Source organism: Aythya ferina (genome assembly GCF_964211825.1).
Source record: "Aythya ferina genome assembly, chromosome: 19".
NCBI classification, from domain to species: domain Eukaryota; kingdom Metazoa; phylum Chordata; class Aves; order Anseriformes; family Anatidae; genus Aythya; species Aythya ferina.
The window spans coordinates 3,397,136-3,418,940 of NC_140309.1; the positions used below are offsets into that span (position 1 = coordinate 3,397,136).

General features: G+C 41.7%; 1 protein-coding gene across 8 annotated transcripts in view; it reads right to left on the bottom strand.

Annotated features, from left to right (window-relative positions):
* AUTS2 (activator of transcription and developmental regulator AUTS2) overlaps positions 1-21,805 on the bottom strand; it is a 763,900-nt gene that overhangs the window by 426,650 nt on the left and 315,445 nt on the right. For all 8 annotated transcript variants that reach the window (XM_084493462.1, XM_084493458.1, XM_084493461.1 and 5 more), the window contains one exon: positions 770-871. In XM_084493462.1, coding sequence (XP_084349588.1) covers positions 770-871 — 102 coding nt within the window. The remainder of the gene's footprint in view (positions 1-769; positions 872-21,805) is intronic.

Sequence of the window (21,805 nt, forward strand, 5' to 3'; positions counted from 1 at the left end):
ACAAATTAGTCTGACCGATGTAGTTATGCTTTTACCAGCAAAGGATCTGACCTACAAAATCCCCACTTTAGATACTCATGCTCTTTTGGGACAGGAGATGTCATTATTTTCTGTGCTGTAAAACACTGCAGCACAGAGGACTCAGAGCCATGATTAAAACACTCAAGGATTGTGATGGTACACGTAATAAATAATAATCTAATTGCAGCAACAGATAGGTATCTGTATTTATTCATGTCAGAACAGCTCGTGTCATTCAGTGAATGGTCCGCATGCTTCACTAGAGAAAAACATTCTCTGCAGAGCTGCCATCTTAGGACCTTCCATAGTTTAGGTAGAGCAATAAAGGCAGAGCTTATGCTATTGTTGGCCATGTTATATCAATTCAATAGATATTAGTTATCTGAGTCTCTAGATACCCTAATACTTTCCATAAAGACAGAGCTTACCCCAAAGAGAAATATATTCTTCCCCTTCTGGGGGAGAAAAGAGGCCATCTCATTTCTCAACTACATAGAGCATTTAAACTTCATTGAATGGCCTTCAACTGTTTCAAAATGAATGAGCATTTTCACACCGTTGGACATTGTACCAAACTTTAAGAATTTTACTGAACTGAAGCAGGAGACTTAAGTTGCTTCTTCCCCTTTCATCCCTGAAAGGGAAGGGGATTTTAGCAACAAACTAGAGACTAAATCCTGTTACAATTTATGCCCCTCAGAAAACTACACTGGGGTTAATCAGAACGGTATTTGGCTGCTTTACTTACGTCACTGAGTCTTTCCCGAGAGCTACTTCGATGGAAACCTTTCGATTCCCCACTGGCACTTTCACTGTCGCTGTCTCGGCAACTGTTTTGACCTGGCTTGAGCTGTAAGAAAGATAAAAAAAAACAAACAAACAGAGAAAGCAAGAGTTTAGCCTTGTTGAGATTAAGTTCCCTTGTCTACTATTCTTTAACCCAGGCCCATGGCTACACAAAGCAGCATTTTCATGGCACTTGCAAGGCTACCACTGGCACCATGCAGCCTCGGTGCCAAGGCAGGACCTCAGGGAGACCACGAAGGCTGAGAGCAGAGCAATCTTACGGGCACACAGCTCATGAGCAGGCCAGGGGAGAGAGAAGCAACATTCAGATCCCAAGGAGACCACAGTTTAAGACTTTCATTTTGGGAACTTTTACACTACTCAATTTATTCTTACCAAGTTACCATCACAACAAAGCACATGTGGGATCAATCCCCTCCTTATCACAGTGTAGGAATATTGAGGGTTTAAGATCAATGGAAATTTTCCAAGAGAAGAGAACGGCCAGTGCTGGACTAGCCCCTAACATTGTCTGGTACCATAACAACTTCCTGGCTAACCCCTGTGTTCATAAAACATCATCATCTATTTATCATGTAATGAGGTTTTTTTTGCCTTTCAAACACTGTTAATGAACTTTACTGGCATGGTAATATATAAAGATAAAAAATATATAAACCATATTTTCAGGACAATTGAGAACAATTGCATAAGCTTTCCCTCACACTGCAGGCTGTGCAGGCCAACGTGTTAGAACAGCAGCGTACTAAAACAAACATCTAGCACATACGTACATTATACACAAGCCCACAAACACAGCAAGAAGGTATGAACTACGTCTACTGCAGTGCTGAAACTGTATATATTTCTTTTAATGTAACTTTCCCTATGTTTTGCTTCAATATATTAAAATATGGCTTAAGCTTTGTTGACACCTTGTTGCGTTTCTGTGAAAACTGTTTACTCCAGGTGTTAATACTGGCAAAAAGTCAATTTTAGAAATTTAGATTTTAAATCATGAATAAACACTGGCAGCAGAGACAGATGCAGAGAAAATACTTGGTGACATATCTAATGAAGTATTTTATGAGACACCCGGCACGCTTACCAACGTTCTTAAAGCAAATACCAAAGAACTTCCATAACTTATCCCAACTGCTAATAAATTCACAGTAATTTCTATTTGACAGAAAATAAATAGGAAATCACACTCATCTCCATTTCATGACTGGTGAGCAAAAGTTCTTTCTCCATGAACTCTCTCCACCATCTTTTCCCCCTCTTCCTTCTCTCTCTTATCATTTTATTCCAGTTTGCCCAAAAACATGCTGCACAAGGACACAAAAATTGCCACGCATTCTCTTTTATAGGCACAAGATGCGCACTTCTATTCAATATAGCCCAGACACATTCACAACTGCTTACACGCTGCTCCTTTCTCCCAGGTACACTACAGGAATGCACAAAGAACCCTCAACCCCATGCTTATTATCGGTTTCTCCCTTGCACTGCAGTCAGCTGAGCAAGAGCAAACTTGCATATTTGGCATGTGCACTGCTTCACCTTCATCCCTTAGTCCCTGCTTTGGTAAGGAAAAAAAGAAACAACAAAATAAAAACAAGAGGCAAAGGTTCAACAAGTATAGTTGATTGATATTCTTTTATGTTACTTCTTCCAATAGGTTTCATTCATTAAACTAAGACCCTCGTCCTTTCCTGGTACTCTGTGCCTTGGTCGCTCGATGCCACAGAAAACAACTGGTTGTCCTTTGGGGTTTCCATTCCCAGGCCTGTGGCATCTCCACAAGCACAGGTGTGATGACAGTAAGAACAGGATGATATTCCCTTGACCAGGATGATATTCCCTTGACACTATCCAAGCAAGAGTTACTTGAAAGATAAGCCAGTGGGAACTGAAGGGCAGCAAAGCTCAGATGGGAGCCGGAAAGCCACAACAGATGCTCAAAAGAGTGGAGAATCTGCAGGAAACCCAGGAAAACTACCCAAACCCTATACCTCCTCCTTCAGGAGTGAGAAGGTCAAATGTTTGGCAAACATCTATACTGGGTAAAAAGGGCAGTTCTGTGTGTTCCCTATCAGTCAAAAAAAATGTAAAAGAAAATACATAAAACTAAGAAACTAAGGGCTTAGACAAACAAATGAGTTCTAATGCATGAGCACAACTGGAAAAAAAAAAAAAGCACTGGTATACTCTCAACTCAAAGAAAATGTAACATAAGAACTGTAAGTTCTTTATCAAACACAATTTCATAAATAAACTAAATATTCCACAGCTCAGCCAGAAAATCTCAAGTAAAAAGGTTTTTATTTCAAATAGAACGGTTTATCAGACAGATGTAACGGATTTAGGTAATATTTTTTGGAGGTGGAGGGGAGGATAACATATTCAAGAAGTCTAATACTTCATATGTAACTCGCAGATTTTATCTAGGACCACCGTGTACCGTAATTTTATGGTCCCAGATTTAAAATTTAACCAGCCAAAGGAAAAGGGATCAAATTTCCCTGACTCAGTCTTTTGTCAACAAACACACAGTGATGGAAAAACTGTTACTGTAACTGGGGCCTGAATAATTTTTTGCAGTCTTTTTTTTTTTTTTTTTTTTAGAACTTCAATTTATTTCATGCAAAATTGTCATGCATTAGGGTTTTTTGTTTGTTTTAAACTAATCATAACTCTTTTTTCATACTTGTGACATTGTGAATTCTAGCTATTTACAAAGAGAAGAGACACCCAGCAGGTGCTATTCTTTTGGACACAATTTACAAGGAATAAGAGAATACGACTGAGATACCCAAGTTTCAAACTCTGTAGGAACAAAGTTAACTGCATAGACCAGACAGAAAACTCAGAAGTAAGTCCAAGTTCAGATTTATAAGCTTTCCATATTTTCCTTTCTTTTTTTCCTGAGTTACTCCATACGCCAAACTGTTGAGGGTTTACATTTTATTCCAAAACCCATCAATCTGTGCTAAATTAAAAAAAAAAAAAAAAAAAAAAAAAGCATGGAAATGTGCCCATTGTCTTCTTGAAGAACTTAAAGTTACACACAAACGCACATGAGAACACTTAATGTGGAAAGGCAATGGTTCATTTCAGTCTACTCACAAACATTCAGCCACTCGAAGTGATGCTGGAATAACACAGCACTGCTAGAAAAGGTCTGCAAATAAGAGACCGGATTTTCAGTTACACTGCAGGGACATGGTGCATTGCTCTGCAGCACACAGGATCCCTAAAAGGAGCTTCCCCGAGAAAATGCAAATTTTCCTGCTTGGAAGATATTTGAAGTGCTACATTCACAACTCTTGCTCCTGTATCATTCTTGTCAGGGTGCCCCGTGAAAAAAGCAAAGCCAGCACAGCTCTCCCATGATGTCCACACAAGCGCCTCGAGGACTCTCCCATATTAACACAGACGTTGCTCTTCCATATTTGCACTGAGCCAAGAACAAAGAAGGACAGCAAAAAGCAAGTTTGGCTCCATGCTTTCAGTGGGAATGAATTTATCCACACGTTAGGATCTCATATGGGTCTCATGAAGAGGAAATAGAGGGTTTACTAGATCTAAAACTCTGAACACACAGGGCACTGCTGGCTCGCAAAGAACTCCGCAAGGTCTCCCTGGGCACGGAAGATAGATATATATACAGGCAGCAAAGTGAGAACCAGGAACCTGAGCCTGCTTGCCCACACGGGAAGGCACGGGGCTAGGACCCCGGTGAACACCTACATCTTCACAACTTTTCCAGGATTTTTTGGAAATTCTCAGCATCATCACATCGTATTTCTGGAAAGCTTTTACCTCACTACAGAACCTATTAGTTTGTAATGCCTGATGGATGATACTGAAAGTCAAGCATAACTGGATAACTGCATTTTTTCTATTATAAGTAAGAAAGGAAAAGGAAAAAAAAAAAAAAAAAAAACACCACAAAAACAATGTGGAAGGATTGCTGCTGGCTGAAGTGCGGGGCTGGAACTCAGCAGCAGGTTTTATTTCTGAATCCCTCTCCCCATACCTGAGGCCCTCTCTAGAAAGTTAAAATAACTGTATGTCTTCCTTACTCTCCCAAACTGGTCTATTTCAAGTGTTTTTGTTTTTGTTTTTCTTTTTTTTCTTTTAGCAGGGACAGTTTCCCAGGAGCTGACTGCAGAGTACACAGCACACAATTGGGCCCCGTGGCACTCACAGCTCTGGGGACTACGGGGGTACCAACAACCGTTTCTAATGGGGAGGGGGCTCCACTGCCAGAGTGCATGCATAGAGGAAAAGAACGAACAAACAAAAAACACCCTAAAACCACCCCCACACACCTGGGGTTTCACTCCTCCCTTGTGTACGGCCACAAGTCTTCTGGAGCCTGGGTGCCAGCGGGGCAGCAGGGCCTGCTGTGAGGAGAGGCCAGGCCTGGCTCCAGCCGGCGCTGAGGCAGCCCCACCACAGCCACTGCTGAGCCAGTCAGTGACACCTGCGGCACCTCTGTGAAAATGTATTTAAGAATGGGCAGAAAACAACACGAAAAAAATGAGGAGTGGGAGGAAATAAAAGTGAGAGGGAGTCCTGTGAGCACCCAGGTCAGAGCAGGAGGTGCACCAGGGCTGAGATTCCACCACAGCCCAGAGACAGCGGGGGAGAGTGGGGGCATCACCTGAAGAAACCAGGGCCTGTGGAGAGCCCGTGGTGCAGCCGCTTCTTCCTCAAGGAACTGTCGGAAGGACCCACAGGGAAGCTGTGAGGAACAAGGAGCAGCAGCAAGGAACTGTCATGGGTTGACCCCAGCCCCCATTCCCCAACCTCTGCACTGCTTGGCGGGGAAAGCCAGGGAAGCAACATGGTTTAATTGGCTTCCCACTATCCAAATGTGTTTTAATTGGCAACACATTGAATTAGTTTTCCACAAGTCAAGTTTGCTTTGCTTGTGGTGGTCATTGGTCAGTGATCTCCCTGTCTTTATTTCGACCCCCAAGCTTTTGCACCTTCTCCCCCTGCCCTGTTGAGGAGGGGGAGCAGAGCGGTGGGCACGCAGCAGCCCCTAGCCAGGGTTAACACCTAGCCAGGGTAAATTCCTAGCCAGGGTTAACACCCAGACAGTTTTAATGCCTCCCCACAGCTCGGGCAAGCAGGCAGCTGCTCATGCACTGACTTGAACCACTGAGCACCTATCACCCTGCGCTGCCCTGCAGAGCGACGCAAAACGGGTACTGAGCTGCAACTGCTGCAAAGGGGGTAATGACTTCAGAGGGTATCTGAGATAGCACTGGGATGGGAGAAGAAGATGTATAAACTAGTGACACTGGCAGTGACTGCTTGATGAAGAAAAAATAGAGAGACTACCTCTGGCCTAAAGATCACAAAGAAACTGGCCAGACATTGATACAGTGATTAATAAATTGAAATAAATGCAAAAACATCAGCATGAAACTGATAATTAAGAGTCTTGTTTCAGGGCATGGGGAGATTTTCAAGTGACTTGAAATCTTACAGAACTATTTTTGCACCAGTAAAATACTCAGCCCTGTTTTGTGACAGCAAAAGTGTAAACTGAATATGCATCTGTGTCCAGGGGAAGAAGCTCTCTGTTGCTCTTCATACTGGCATTCAAAGTCACAGGGTGAAGTAGACCTAAATGTACAGGCTTATGAGTAGGATAGAGGATAGATCTCCAAGAAAAGTGCTATTGTTACTATATTTGTCAGACATTTCTGTGAAATGAGGAAGGGATGGGGGATGTAAGCCATAAAACACTCCTAAAGATAACCCATAACAACACGGCACTCTGTTGCCTTTTGTCTCAGAACGGAAAAGAATGAAGGAGAGAGATAGTCGATCATGTTAAGAGGCATAAGGAGGAATAAAAGGGCAGCTGAGCACCAAGCTACAGGGAGCATCATCCTCTCAGGACTGCAGTTTGCTTTGCTGGATCCCTAAGCCACTTTAGATAATTCCATAGTAGCGGTGCCTGGTTAGCACATAACAAAAAGGAAAATAAACCTATGGAGAATTTAGCAAAAGCCTTTTTCACAGAGCTTATATATCATGTCAAAAACACCCTAATGTGGCTCTTCTCAGCTTTTTTTTTTTTTTTTTTTTTCTTAATATATTTTAATTTAAAACTCCATACCATTTGGCAGCAGTAAATCCAAGCTATGGTATAGTTTTGAGGCGCCTGAGTTTCCACACCATATGGAATTAAAGGATTATTTCACTACATTATACTTTAAAGTTATGAATACTAACACTTCTCCGAATTATAGCGCAGCCAGCAAACTAAGCCGTTACCAGAGCCCTAGAGGAAGAGGACACCTGCTCTCCAAGGGATGGCATAACCCTACTGCAGGAGGGGAATTATGCTTTCAGTTCTGCCTGTCATTCTTTATTTACACAGCTTTTGCAAGGGCAAGATAGTCCAAAACTGGTCTGATCCAGCTCCCACCTGGATGAATATATTTTCTAGCTCAGATTAGCTAGAAAAGTGAACAGGCTTGTCACTTCTCCATTAGCGATGTTTCCTGACTCCAGAAAGCCTCAACAGGAGCAGTCCCATCCCAGACCCACAGCAGAAGTTTGTCCTGACCACACTGACAGCCTACACATACGAGGACATTTCTATATGCTCCTTCTTACACCGAGTTTACTTGCATTTTGCTCTCTGGGCTTTCCCCAGCAGCCTAGACTCAAGCCAGGCTGTGAACATGCAAATTTTTGTCACTACTGGGAATCACAAACTTCTACCCGAATGCGGCACACGTGGATGAAGGCAGAAGCACCAGCACATCAGGCAGTTGCCCACGGCTGCCTGCTGCTCTGGGTGGCCAAAGGCCAGAGGACAACAGCCAATTCTGCTGCCTGTGCAGGGTAAGCCCAGCTGCACTCACTAAGGTCTTTGTTAGCAGCTTGGACAGTCTCAGCATGATTTATCATGAATCTATCGGTGGTCCTTCAGGGCTTGGAAGAGGAGGAGCCTGGCTTGTGGCACATAAAGCAGGAGAGAGGGTGCTGGGGGGCAAGAGAGGACCCATGGTTGCAGGGAGCAATGTTGCACCGTGCTGGCTGCACTAACCACCTGCTGGGGAGGGAGCCAGAGCAGTGGGCACCGCCAGACACCTGTGTGAGGTTGGGGGTCCAGGAGGGGATGGACTGCTTGCGCCTGGTAGCATCAGATGCCTTTGAAGGTGATGTGTCGCCTGAGCACAGGGAGCACCTCCAGCACCCCGCCGTGGAGCTGACCCATTGACTCCCTGCTCGGTTTTACCCACTTGTTTATTCCAATGTCAGGGTGACCACGTGCTCCAGGGAGTCCAGTTTTTACATGCTTTGGGAAGCAAAACCTAACTGCAGTTCCCACTATCCCCCACCCACTCATTAGGGCAGAAAAACAAGCGGGAAATTAAAATACGTACTGTTGCATTATTTTGCACTCAAACATAGCTTTCACCTCAAAATCTGTTTACTGTTTCATTTCAAAATTCACATTGAAACATGACTGATTCTAAACTACAAAACAACTGATTATAAAAATCAGAAGTATAACATCAGCGGATTAACGGGTGATGAGTTAAATGTTGTTCAGTTGAAGGGTGCTGCTTTTTATATGATATCTAGAACAAAGAAGAAAACGTCTTTAACTTTCCTGGTCCACTGAGGTTTCACACACAGGTCACAGCTCCCTGGCCCGCAGCACACAGTCCCACAGGTAGGAACATCCACTTTGTGAGTATGGCACAAGCACAGCCTAAGAAGCTGGTCCCTGCCAAACCCAAACCCCTGAAATGCCTTCTATTAGTCAGAAAAGAACAGCAGCAGATTTCATGCAGGACTGAGTATTTGATTACAAAGAAAACACTTTATCAATGACTGAGAACAAATCTGGCTGTATGAAAACAAATAAACGGAGAGCTGCTTAGCAAGAAAAAAATAAAAAACAACAATGTAAATCCAGGCTTGTTACTTGTGATTTAAATAATGATTAACAGTTTTCATTTAAATACTTTCCTTTAAATCTATCCTGCTACTGACACAAGTTAGACTAATACTACTTACACAGCACTTACACGTCACCCAAAGCTTTACAGGTGGTTTAACATGGCAGCCGTAGGTCTGGAGCAAGACCTCTACACTGCATTTCCAGCAAAGCTACGTTCACTGCCACGACTTCTGTCTGAATAGCTAAACAAAGGAGCAGTACAAGGAAAGCAAATCAGAGGTGAGATAATGAGGAGGAAGAATATTTACAATGCACAAGTTTAGGCAGTAAATATGAAAAAAGAATTCACACCGAGTGTGCACTCTGAACAATATTAATACAAAGACATTTTTCACACCGGGGAAGAAAAATCTTGTTACCTGAGAGATACAATAAAACATTTGGAGAGGCTCTCTGTGCATGTCTTGATATTTAATCTTACAACAACCAATGCACAGCCACCAAGAATCAGGGCCTACATGCCATCGCCCTGGGATATGACATCCTTAGCAGAAGATGAAGCTAGTTTATTTTGCATATTTGTGTGGTAAAGGGAGGTAGACCAACAAAGTAAAGATTTTATCTTTTGTTTCTTCCTTGTCACTACTGAGAATAGAAAGTAATTTCTTGTTCAAAAATTCTTTTTAAGAAAACTAAGAATAAACACATGTATTTTTCCTATTTCCTGTTGACAACAAATCCAAATCTAATAGAACTTGAATAAGTAACTATAAACAATTACCTAATTAGCTCCATGATACAGAACAAGGGTGTCTAACTTACTTATACTAAAGCACTGACAGTCATTTCCTGCTGCCTTTGAGCTGATCCAGAGTCTGCTGCTGCACTTGCTCAATACATCGGAGCAGAGGAACTCATCCTCTGCTGCCGTGAATGGGGGAGATCCTCATGGAAGAAATAGCTACACCCCACTTCTCCCAGGGAGAATTTGGCTATCTAGCATTGTTATTACAGAAACACCAAGTGACTGGGATCTGCTTGCAGCAGCAACAGCAGAAGCCACAACGGCTAAGAATAAATAGCATCCTTGCCAGAGCGGGGGTGGGGGATAAAGAGAACGGGCATTTATTTCCAGATCCTCTTCTCCTTCATTATATGCTTGGGCAACCTTAGATATATAGCACACAGAAGGTACCTTGAAGTAGCTCTGTAGCTCTATTTTATCTAAGTTACAAAGGGAATGCAGCCCATCATTTTTTTTTCTGTGCTGTTTATGCAGAAATCAAAGATAAATTTGGCATAAACTCATCACACCTCAGAATCATACATACATTATACAACATATAAAGTGTAACAGACTTGCTCTGTTCCCCAGCTCCTGTTAAGAATGGTATGAAACAGCAAGCTGTTGGCAATTGCAACAAATGAAGCGTATTTCTTGCACACTTTAAAAGCTGAATTGCAAAAAAATATAGGCTTCTTCTGACCCTTTGCATTTTGATGGTTGCACAGTGAGAAATACAGCCTTTAAAATTACACCTTGCAAAGCACTCCATTGTACCAATCAATCTCCCCAAGCAGCTTCCATAGCCCAGTCTCGCAGGGTACAAAGAGGAGGATAAAGAACGAGAGCCCAGCTGGTCTGCTCGGAGGCAGCCAAAGCCGTGGCCATTGGGGTAGAATCGATTTGTCCTTCTTGATATTTACTCAGTCCCTCTGCTGAGTTCATTTGTATCCCCCCTCAGATTTCCAGGGCTCTCCGTTGCTTCTGTGTCAGGAAAACATCCCTTTGTACTGCTAAAAACCACCTCTGGAGCACAGCTGCTCTAGTGCCAATTCCTGCCTGCATGGACACCTGTACTCACAGACTGATCCACATACGGCACAAGTCCTACATCTTATTCAGCTTAAGCTCCTGTTCTGTATGTCCCGCAAGCAGATTTTAGTTCCATGGGCAAAGATGTGACCTGTTAACACAGTTGCCCAGGCTCAAGTCCTGGGCATACATGTATGCCACCAGGAGCAGTGCACAGAGGTGTTCACTGCAAGGGCATCCACCGGGGATGGGGTTTGTGGTTGCCTTTAAGCTTGCTCATATGAAAGAGAACCAAGCTGACAGCTCTACCCCAGCACTGTGGCTGAGGAAAGCCTTTTTCAGAGCTCTTGGCAACCTGAAGGATGGCTTTCCAGATCCTTCTTGTTAGACCATTACCACCTCTTGCTTCAGTAGCAGGTCTGGCCTATGGATTCGGGGAGTCTGTCCCACCTCAGCCCTACATCTCTGAGGAGCCCTCATTTCTTTTGTACAGCAAGGACAGGTGAGGTAGGAAAGCAGCAGAAAAAAACCCTGCCTTCACTCTGAATTTGTGGGAGAGGTAAACAGAAATGCTATCCCATTCAGCCCAAGGCCACTGACATCCAACTCCGTAAGGACTCTGCTTGGCCTCTGGTTGACTTTGAAACGTATCACCTACTGGAAAAATACCTAAGTATCTAAGAAGATAAAACAAATCACATGATGGAACAAAAAGCAAGCAGGCCAGGTCAACAAGTTTAACAGTACTGCAGCTCCACAAACAGAGCCTGAAAAAGACTGAAGTGACACTGCTCGCTCACCTGAACTAAGCCACAGGTATCGCCATCCTTTTTTTCCCCTCAGTGTAGACCACTGAACTGACACCCAGCTAACGTTACAGGAGCAAATAAATGACTCAAAGGAGGAAATATCAGTATTCATGGATGGACCTCAAGTTGTTTGCCACTGTTTACTTAAAAAAAGCCCTGTTATTTCATAGTTCGATATAAGCCCAGAATAAATATTTAATAACTTGGTTGCATAAATAATGATTTGAAGGTTGAGCTATCGGCTTAAAAATATAATACTATTTTAAGCCGTTTAACTGCCCAGTCATATAAATTATTCAAGATTTAAAAGTCATGCTGTGGTCTCTGTACAAGGAGAAAACTAGGAAGTTGTAACTATAATGACAAAAGCGGGGCAAGATCAATCAAACCACATGATCTCTAACACAAACAAGCAGCAATTAAGCAGCAATCAAGACCAATATGACTGTGGTTGATGTCCTTTTATGCCAATACTCTCAGCCCAGAGAGCAAAACTTAATAATGTTTTGCAATTTATCAAGGGAACCATAACTCTGCTCTCTGTGACTTGGCCAAGAGGCTATTATGATAGCATTTCTCTATAATTTAATAATGTGATGGAACGGAGAGGGAAGAGTAAAAGCATTTTTGACATATAACTCATGTCTATGCGTATTGTATTTTCTCCTTGCTTGAATGATAGAAGCAAAAGTCATAATAATATACCTCAGTACCAATTTGTTAGCAGGAAAGGGGAGCTGAAGTATCTGGCAAAGAAAATCTATTTGAAGAAGCACAGAAGGGATGGGAATGAACCATCTGAATTCATTAGCAGCTGTCATTGATGTGGAGATGAGTTTAGAGATGAAGAGAAGCTAGTCATCACAAATAACTCAGGAGAAAAGCAAAGGGAGGAACTGTTGTTTAAGTTGTTTAAATCTGGATTAGCTTCTGATAGATGGCAAGCTGCCACTTACAGGAACCTTTGTGTTGTGTGCTCCACCCTCTTTGGAGGGAAGCTCTTTGAAAAAATAAGATATTTTAGCGTTTCAGGCTGCACACAGATTGCCAGTGCTCCTGGGTGCTGCTCTGTAACACTGGCCTGTTTGGCACTAGCAAGTCACAATTTTTCTGTACCCGAGGCTGTAGTTTCACAGCACCTTTTCTGCTCCAAGAGCCCATCCCTGCTGTTACCCATCCGCTACAGCCTGCTTTTCCCACACCTCTGAGGCTCCCTGGGTCGGGCTTTGCAGGGATCTCAGCCAGGTTAGAAATGACCAGATTATTTTCTTCTTCTTTTCCTGGGTTGTATCTAGCCCAGGTGAATCCTTTGGTTTGGTACATGGGAGGCAAAAACGTTGGAAGGGGCAGCAGGGACTGTCCTCAGGCACTACCAGGAAAAGGATCGCTGAAGGAGCACTTCCTTAAACCACTTTGACTTCATGACTTAAACCTTGTTTGCTCTAGACACAAGAGCTGCAGCTACTTTGACAAATTCAGAATGTCTTAGAACTCCTAACAATACCAGTTCATTTTTTTTTGCTTTGTTTTATATTTACAGTTGTTTTTTTCTGCTTACCTCTCTTCTCATCCCAAGAAATAACAAAATATATTGCAGCACTATGCTGTCACCTTAGATTACTTTTGCCAATTGAAATTATGAGTTCTCATATTGGCAAATGTCAAAAAATCTCCTGGTACATCATGGAGTCTGTCCCTTGTCAACAGTGACCAAAGGTGATTTAATGTTTGATAGATTTCATAAGCCAGATGCCTCAGCCAAAGTCCAAAACCAGCTTTGTTTTCTGGAAAATCGTTCTGCCAGCTAGAGGTATTAGTCCCTCCATTGGCAGCCTCAACAGAAAGGCAAGGAACTGGGGCAAGATCCAGTGCCCACTGAAATCAAGAGGAACATTTCCACTGATTTAGGGAATGCAGAATCCATTGAAGAGAACTGGGCGTCCACTATGCTGACTTCCTAGATAATTTGTCTACCTTATACTGATTAAAAACAATTTAACTTCTCTTTCATATGCTTTAATACCATATTAAACTTACCCACCTTGAAAACAGTCATATACTAGGTAAGAAGAACTTTGTTATTCTTTCAAGGCAAGTGAAAAAAAAAAACAACAAACCTATAACACGGGACTACTATCAAATTATGGTTAGCTGAATTAATCCGCATCCTAGCATTTAATAATTTTAAAGTGCTTATTCAGGAAAAGGTCAAAAATCACTCCAAAAGATATGCTAATGGTTCTCTAAGTAATGTTTAGACACGCTGAATAAATTTTCACACTTAAGTCACATATAGAAAGCATTACAAAACGCATTATAAATTGTGCTCTTCACAATGTAGAGCTGTGCATAGAACATACATGCTCTGGACTCCCCACAAGACAGGACTTAAGCACTTGCTTAAATTTATCTTATCAGCTGAATCATGACCTGTAAAAAGCCTACTCTTGTTCATCTACGTGATTAAAATTAAAAAAAAAAAAAAAAAAAAAAACAAATACCTAAAACACACTTACGCACAAAAAATGTCCCAAAACTGCCAATTCTCCCCAAACTCCATCCTAACAAAATGAAAAATAGTTGTAAATAATTGGAAATGAAGAAAGATAAAGCTCTGCACTGATGGACCTACTTGGAAGCCTTGCCATGCTTTGAAATATTTGGGCTTTAAAATGACCCACAAGACTTAAAAATTAAGTATCAGCATGTGAAAACGTACCATATTACAGCTTAAATCAACCATTACACAGGCTCAGCAAGCATCAGCACACTCCTTCTATGCACTAAAAAACGTCAGCTTCTCCTTAGTGAACAATAATTTGTGAAATAAAGCAGGCATGCAAAATATGGGTGGCAGGCAACAAATGCAGATATTTTGGGCACCAAGGTGTTTTAAAATTGTTTTTCACTTCTGCATCCAGCATCCACAGAAATCTCAACAGATCAAAGTTTTGCAGACAAGGAAAAAAAGGCCCACAAAATTAATAACTATTTAAGTATTCTGTTTCATCATGATAACAAACAGATGGTTTTAATATTCTAGAGGCTAATTTCTGAACAATTAAAAACACAGCAAGACATTAACATCTAATGAAACATTTTAACTACCAGTATATGCATCTGCCATTAATTTCCACACAGTAAGGTCTTGGTTCTCTTCAATCTGTTCTTTATTAAGGAAAGTTTTTCCACTCTGAATTTAGTGAAGTAGAGAATTAACAACTGTTTTCAATCAGCAATCAGCATGATATTTCGCCAGTGTGCATTGAAACCGTCCACACTATCAGACATAAATTTACTCCTATGATGGCTTTGATCTGCACACCGAGTAGAGATGTTAGAAGGGAATTCATTTTTCTAATTCCATTTTCATTTAGAACATATGAATTAACCCCTCACAGATCCAACATCTCTTTTTATCTACTTCAGATAAAGGAGGACACCTACTTAAAATGTTACGGCTTACGCATTACTTGCAATCTAGCCCAAAACAAATACATTTTTTGAAAGCAACAAAACCATTCCTATGCAAACTGTACTGAAATAAAAGTTCTTCAAAGGTAACTACAGTCTGATATTTATGAGCTTCTAATTTATATTTCCTTTGCTCATTTGTGATAAGAACATAGGGTAGTATTCATCAAAGCCATACCCATGCAAAAACCAGTTGCTGTAAAAAAGAAAGTCTTTATACCACAGACACCGAGCCATCTAATTCATCTGCTCCCTAATCAGACATGCAGCTTAGAACTACTGATGAATTTTCTGCAGGTCTTCACCAATTTGGCAAGTTATGATTTAAATTAAGCCTAGGCAAGTCATTCTCCTTGATCCCAGGGTATGGCAAAGGGTTGATGTTATTCAGTATTTGTTGTCATCACCTAGCTGCTGTAGAATGAAACCTGTAAATAAATACCTTAAGGAATAAATTCAAACACTCTCTGTGATGGGCTCGTATAGCTTGCTTGCCTTTCATTAAACATAAATATGTAGGCAGTACAGCTCAATGTGTGTCTTGGTTTTCAAAAGGGTTAAGTTAGTGAGTAACTCCCAATGATTTTAACAGGAACCACATTCTGTCCAGGTTCCTGTTTTGTTTTTAATCATGTCATTTATGTAAACATTGAATTGCAAGCCTAAGTTAATAAACATTGAAAAAAGCCTTGACTAAACACAGGTTTAGGGAAGGAGTCAACTGCAGGACTCCGTCTTTTGGATTCATTCCGTGGAGTTCAATGGCAACTTCGTGGTGCACCAAGGAATGTCTGAAAGGCATCTACACAGAACGAGGGACCTATGTCCTAGTTACTGCTCCAAGCCAGCAAAAAGGGGCATGAATGTGAGCCTTCTGCCTGCCAGCCGATGCCCTATGAATGGATGTTTGCTGTTCCAAGACATCTCCCTCCCTCCAACTGAAATAACGCGCTGGGCTCAAGGTACTTCCCACAACGGCGGTGTATTTCCACGCACACTTCCACAACAGGCCCTCTGCAATAAAAAGCACCTCACGTCCTTGTCGAGCCCTACTCAGTGTGACTGTATCTGTCTCAAAGGCTCAGCCTGAACAAAGCAGTCTCTGTGTCAGTACTTGATTTTTTCTGTGTTGAAACAGGTTTATTGCAGGTTAAGGGCCAGATCCAGGAAGGCTCAGAACACCCACAAACCCATTTGGAATTCAGGTTTTCAAAACCTGGAACTAGAACAGTAGTCAGGTATGAAAGGACATGAAAGATTAGCCATTTGGCTCCGAGCGCTGTCATCACGACGAATTTCAAGGATTAGGGCTTGGAGTTCCTGATGTGCCTAGCAGAGGCAGGAGTGTAATGCCACTGGAAGGCAGCGAGCTTTGGCTCGTTTTATATCCACTTTTGGTTCGATGAAATATGGCTGGAGTGGTGTCCCTGGGGGGACCATATGGGATTTCAAGAGACCTTTCCAGCCAGTCATATCTGGTTGAGAGAAATGTGCGCACTAAAATGAATGTACTGGGAGTTTGCCATGTAACCATTAGCCATACAAGCACCATTAATATACCTCGGAGACGCTGCCTTATTTTTATGTCAGACAGTTTCAGACTAACACCGTACTTAGTGAGGATAGCACAATATTAAAATGTGACTTTCATACTTTTTATGCTCCAAGTGCCTGGATCTACTCCTGGCACGCTACAAAAATAATACTTTTATGATTCAGTTTTTCCATGAAATATTTATAATACAGCTATTGAGTGATGGAAGTGCCAGAATATTACTATTGCTATACTTGAATTCCTGGAGATTGTAAGCTTTTGTTTGGTCTAGCAGCGTGAAGGAAAAGCGTCCTGCTAAACATCTGTCTCTCGCTGGGGAGCCACATGGGAAATAAAGACTTTGGGGCAGCATTGCCTGAAGTATTTGAGTACTCATCTTACCTACTGCAGTCTATGAGAGCTCAGGAGACTCAGCATTATAAAATCAAAGAAAAGCAAAGAAAGATGCAGACGCAACTGGTCCCACAGCCCATCCCTCTGGGCCCAGGAAGGGCCAAACTGTATCTGCATCGCTCCTGGCGCACAGACAACCCAGACCAAACTGCTGCTAAAGACCCCCAGTGACCTCTACAACTGCTGCAGGTGAATTACTGCAGCGTTTCACTGCCTTTCCCTGCACAAAGCTAAACTTCATGGCTCAGCCACATCCCCTACCTGCAGCAGTGCTCCTCATCCTGTCTATCACAGATATATCAAACTGATTTTCCCTTGCTCTTTGCAGCAATCTTGTGTTTCAACATTGTTATCAGTGCCTTCATTTTATTTTCTCTTTTAAAAAGTAAATTTCCTCAATTCTCTCAAACCTATCTTGAAGACTATGCTCTTAGACTTTCTCTGTGCACTCCACACATTTCTCTCACTGATTATTTCCTCTTCTGACGGAGAGCACCCAGAACATCCATTAAGAATCATAAAATCATACAAATCATGCTGGCATAAAATGCATATTAAATGAAATACATCAGGATGAAATGTGCATTAAAAACTGTGCTCTGTGTTTAGACGACTATTCAGACAGGCTTACTTTTGGGTGTCTTAAAAGACACCTGAAATGTATCTGAAGTGATCACCTGAAGTGCTCACAACATAATACTTTTGAATGTATGCCACTCGTTCCCTCCTGGAAGTGCTGTTAACTCATTGTATAAGTAATATTAGATCTGTAAAAGATCCTTCCTGAACAAAACAGAAATAACTACAGGTAGAGACAAGCTGCTTAGGGAAGAAAGGTTCGGGAAAGTCTTTGTTAAGTTCACTGCAGCTTGATTCAGATCTCTCCTCATTGAAAACCTTACACGAAGCAGGCCTTCTGCTAGATATTAAGACTTTTCAATAGAAACTTTATTTTGTAATAGCGCTTTTGTAAGCTGGAGTTGCTAGGACAAAGCCTAACTCCTTGTGGTACTTCCAGCTGGAATGCATTTGCTCTAAGAAGCTGTCACTGAAGTGATCTGGAGAAACACTTGAATTCCTTTTAGCAGCTTTCAAAGACCGCTCCGAGATGCCCCACAGCCCCGTTCTCCTTGCCAGGCCCTTCTCCCTCCCTCCTGCACTGAGTTACAGCAGAGCGCTGGAATAAAACACGGCTTACTCCGCCGTTAAGCGTCCCAGTTAGGCAAGCTGGAACTGGAGATCGTGCGCAGGTTTTTTTTTTTTTTTTTTTTGGTGTTCATAGACCTATTTTACAACAACTAAGATGATGAATGATGAAGGAGATTCTGAGGCAGGCGTAAGTCTGACTTTAACAGCTCCATGCAAGGATGGGATGAAGGGGCGAAGCATGGAAGGAGCCATCGGGGTGGCTGCAAGGTAGAGTTATTACATTCTTTTTAAGGCCACAGAAATGCCATGCTGTCAACCTCCGGTATCCCACAGCAAACCATGGCAACAGCTGCCTGGCTCTGTAGTAATAAACTGAACCAATTTAATAGCTTTTATTGTTCTGCTGTGATGTTTGAGCGCAACCACTTCTTTCCTCCTAGGACTCCCGAGCCCGCAAGGGCAGCAATGAGAGAAGATCTCATTTACCTAAAAGCGCTTATAAATTTTTAATTTGCTTTAACAAGTAAATTAACAAGTCCCTCATTCAGGCAAGTTTTATGGCCTCTTGCCACTTGGGGAGGGCCATAAAAGTTTTATAGATAATCCAGAGCTACTGAGATTGCTCATAATAAATTGTCTGTTTCCTGTTATTTTATCAAACCACTGGGCTTCTAATGACTTAAAGTCACAGCTTCCTTATATCTACGCTTTTTATGAGCCCATATTTATAAACTGTAAAGAATATCTTAAATTATACTGGGCCCCTGCTAATCATTACAAAGCTAGTTTTTTTATTGGAGCCAACCTTTTTGCTCACGCCCACCTAATAAATTCTAAGGGATTTAAGGGAAAAATTCTTTTTTTGAGATACCACGCTGATTCCACCTTCTATTTTAAGACATTGCTTTAGCCAAAGTTTCATTAAGAAATACTTTGAAGTGCCTGGAACTCTCTGCTCTGATTTCTTGAAAAACTTCTCAGGATAGTAAGCACTTTGGGCAACTTCATCCAGCCTGGCTCTGGGCTTCAGGCTTGGGAGGAGCCAGCACTTACTGGAAAGAAAAACACAATCTCTATTCAGAGGCAAAATGCTCCCTCCGGTAGGTGCTCACTGTCTACCCTCTGGAGCACCACTGATGATGCTTATACAGAAGAACCTTAAACAAGATGTCCTTACCCTTTGGTACTGTGCATAGTCATGCGGAAATCATTGACGGCACTCAAGGCAAGTATACTTCAGCACATTTAAATCGCAGCCCCGCCGGGGCCAGCAACAACTGAGCACTTCTGCTGAAGTTACAGAGCTGTGTCTAGTCGTGGCTTTGAAGCACTCACACTGCCTAACCTTGGGCACCTGATTTAGTGGGGTGTTCCTGCTGTACAGAAGTGAGAAATCACTCCAGAGAGGGCACAAGCGTCAACTTGAGTGCCCATAATATTTCTGCGAAGGATTATTTCTTTCCACATCAACTACACAGAGCTTAGGGAGACTTGATTTTTAACACAGAGGCTTGTCTAAGTGAGATCACCTTCTCAGCTTCTGCTATGGGAATAATGTGACAAAGCAATAAGGAAAACCATTGAGGTCATGTTTGCTAATGTGATATATTTGTGTGTGGAGGGTAAAGGAGGAGTGAAGGAATAAAGCTGCTGCAGATTCTGTCCTCCAGAGAGCTGAACATTGTGTCTGGATTAAAGCCTAAACTTGCTCTGATGTTTGGGCTGGTACACAGCTACAACGAAAGGGCACAGGGATAATAATATATTAAAGGTGAATATAATCAGTATTTTCTCTAAGCACACACAGTATTATGAAAATCTAAAACTCCCTCAACTTAACAGGAGTACACAGAACTTGAATAAAAAATTCCCTGTTACCTCTCTGCAAAATACAAGTCTGTGTATCTGGAAATTCCATTTATCCTGAAGGAGGAAAACATTGCAAGAGGAGAAACTGGCCTTTGCTCAGCAAAGTTTTCTTGCTAAATGGGAAATTCCTGCAGGATAGGTAAGTTAAAAATAGCATCCTGAGCTTTTTTTAAGAGAGATGCAAGAGCAGGCGCTAAATCCTGGAATATGCCCATTATCTGAAGTGCTGAGAGCGCTTGAAGTTTTATTTATTGATTTTTCAGTTGGAAACTGCCATAGATTCATCTCTCACAATATCACCCTAGATTAAGATCCATTGTGTAATTACATCTGTGCTTGTGTACCTTCATTCTTTGATGTTATGGTTACTGTAGTCCACTAAAAATAGGCTGTTAAAGTGAATGAACTTGTTGTCCAGGTATCATGGTACAGTAAGTGAGAACTTGTTCAACTGAATCTGGCAATAACCGTAAATACAAAGGAAAAGAAATGTGTGAAAACAGGCCATAATACCCTTACCAAATGATGATTATCTTGTGTTTCCTAATAAACATGCACACAGACAAGCATGCCCACAAATGCAGGCAAATGCCATACACCAGATTTGGGTTCTGTTCCTACAAGTTCAGAAATCCTTGAGATGGGATGGAAACAACTGCAAAGTGCCCCAGGGATCACATTTTTCCAATTCCTTGAAATCCTTTTGGATGACTGAAAGCCTAACTAATGCCATCTAACTTATTTAAGAAGCATAACTTTTGACTTAACTGTGTATGTATAAATTGGATTAAAACAGTACCTCTTGCTTCCTTACCACAGCAAATCCAATGTCCCACTCTTCTACATTTGCTAAAGGTGCATCTCCTTCAAAATTGAAGCATTAACCCTTGCTTTGATCACTAAGTAATAAAAGTTTTGAAGGAACAAGGAGATTCAGGCTAAGAAGATCAAGAAACAATACTCAAAGAAAATGAACAGTACATGTCCTTATAGTATCAAGAAGCCTACAGACAAATTCCTGTTATCTATCTGCTCCCAAAGATAAGAAACCGTAAGGGCTGTTTCAGCCTGTGGTAACAAGGAAAAAAGAGGAAAATAAGTTCTGTAATCAATGTAAAAATTAAGAGTGACATGAAGGAGACAAACAGATCTTTCACAGTGCCTCTGTCTGAGCCACAGTCACACAAGTTGAAGTATTAGAAATGTGTCATAAGCCATCATTTCCAATGGGCAAGAAATTGTGAAAGCAAGTGGATGTATATATGTCCAAGATCAGATTTTGTAAGATTGGCAAAAGCTTACATAGAAAAGCCTGAACTCACCAGTATATTTGAATTTTTAAATAAAGAAAAGGATATGAGAGTACTATGTCTGCGAAGAGCTATATGTACTGTCTTCACCAGTATTTAGTAAGACTGGACAAATAGATCATAGCTCGAAGGAAAGGGTTTTGTCTTTTTTCCCTACAACTCTATCAAAAATTATAGTAGATGTTCTGCCCTGTCTTTAAAAAAGACATCTGCTAATGGATATAAACGGAAGCAGAAGTGAGAAAACCCAACAAGAAATGGACCATAGGCACCTTTCCCCAGAAATCTCTGGCAAAACAATGACCACGTATGATTTCCAGGCTTTCTTTGACAACAACTACAGGTCTCTGCCTGAGGAGCACCCAAACTGTCAGACACTTGTCTGAGTGAGTAGCCATGCTTTCAACACTGACCTACCTTAAGCTCTCTGTGGCTCTCACCTTTGTACAAACACACACAAATTACTTCTCTAACCAAATCCTTGCAAAAACACGTGCCCGCCTTTGTTATGAGACAGAAGATACTTCCATTAAAGTGAGCTCGTCTCTGGTGCACCTAAGTCTTGCGGAGCTCCTAGGCTTCAGTTCACATTTCAGGTTAATCTTTTCCTTTGCTAAAGAACAGAACATCCTTTTTCCTGATCTCCCCGAGGGCTCAGTATTTGCAACATCAAAC